The following is a 1082-nucleotide window of genomic DNA, read 5'->3' on the forward strand; positions in this document are numbered from 1 at the left end:
GTGGTGGTGGTGGTGGTGTTTGTTGTTGTTGATGGTGGTGGTGTTTGTTGTTGTTGGTGGTGTTTGTTGTTGTTGTGGTGGTGGTGGTGGTGGTGTTTGTTGTTGTTGTTGATGGTGGAGGTGTTTGTTGTTGTTGGTGGTGTTTGTTGTTGTCGTTGTTGTTGGTGGTGGTGTTTGTTGTTGTGGTGGTGGTGGTGGTGTTTGTTGTTGTTGGTGGTGTTTGTTGTTGTTGTTGTTGTTGGTGGTGGTGTTTGTTGTTGTTGGTGGTGTTTGTTGTTGTTGTTGTTGTGTAAGGTATGTACAGATGTTGTGTTCAGGTGAATCACAGTGTTATGTCTCTAAAGGTACGTCGGTGGTGACGGTGGTGGCCACAGATGCTGATGATCCAACTTATGGAAACTCTGCCAGACTGGTTTACAGCATCCTGCAGGGTCAGCCATACTTCTCTGTGGAGCCAAAGACAGGTGACAGAACACCTGAACACACCTCAATACAATACCTGAACTCACCTGAACATACCTCAGTACAATACCTGAATTCACCTCAACTCACCTGAACAAACCAGAACTCATCTGAACACCCATGAACACACCTGAAATCACCTGAATATACCTGAATACACCAGAACACACCTGAATACACCTGAATACAACACCCAAACTCACCTGAATACAACACCTGAACTCACCTGAATCCACCTGAATACATCTGAATACACCTGAACACAACTGAGACCTGTATTACAAAGCAGGATCTGAGGTTATCGAGGTAACTTCAGGTTTAATTCTGGGTTTTCAGTCCTATGACGGTGGTTCACTTGTTACCAGGGGAAATCACCATGGTAACTTACGCTGAACTTACTTACGCTGAACAAAAGTTTATCGCTAGATAAAATCTAATCACTGTTAGAGCTTCACTTGACCTGAACACAGATTCTTTAATGGAGGATTCATGAAGCTTTTACTCTCCTCTTCATCACTGAGCTCAGAACAACATGAGGAGACTCTGTGACACGACTGGAGAGAAACCTGAACCTCTGATGTCTTTGATTAGAACAATTAGTCTCACTGTTAATTATTTCA

General features: G+C 43.4%; 1 protein-coding gene across 1 annotated transcript in view; it reads left to right on the top strand.

Annotated features, from left to right (window-relative positions):
* The window catches only part of LOC111648913 (cadherin-7-like), a 13759-nt gene that overhangs the window by 3497 nt on the left and 9180 nt on the right, over positions 1-1082 (top strand). Inside the window, exon 3 of the mRNA XM_023398667.2 lies at positions 345-464. Within this exon, the coding sequence (XP_023254435.2) occupies positions 345-464 (120 nt within the window). The remainder of the gene's footprint in view (positions 1-344; positions 465-1082) is intronic.

Source organism: Seriola lalandi, unplaced genomic scaffold (assembly GCF_002814215.2).
Source record: "Seriola lalandi dorsalis isolate HSWRI2012SDOR001 ecotype SW California unplaced genomic scaffold, Sedor1 jcf7180002049694, whole genome shotgun sequence".
Taxonomy (NCBI): Eukaryota; Metazoa; Chordata; class Actinopteri; order Carangiformes; family Carangidae; genus Seriola; species Seriola lalandi.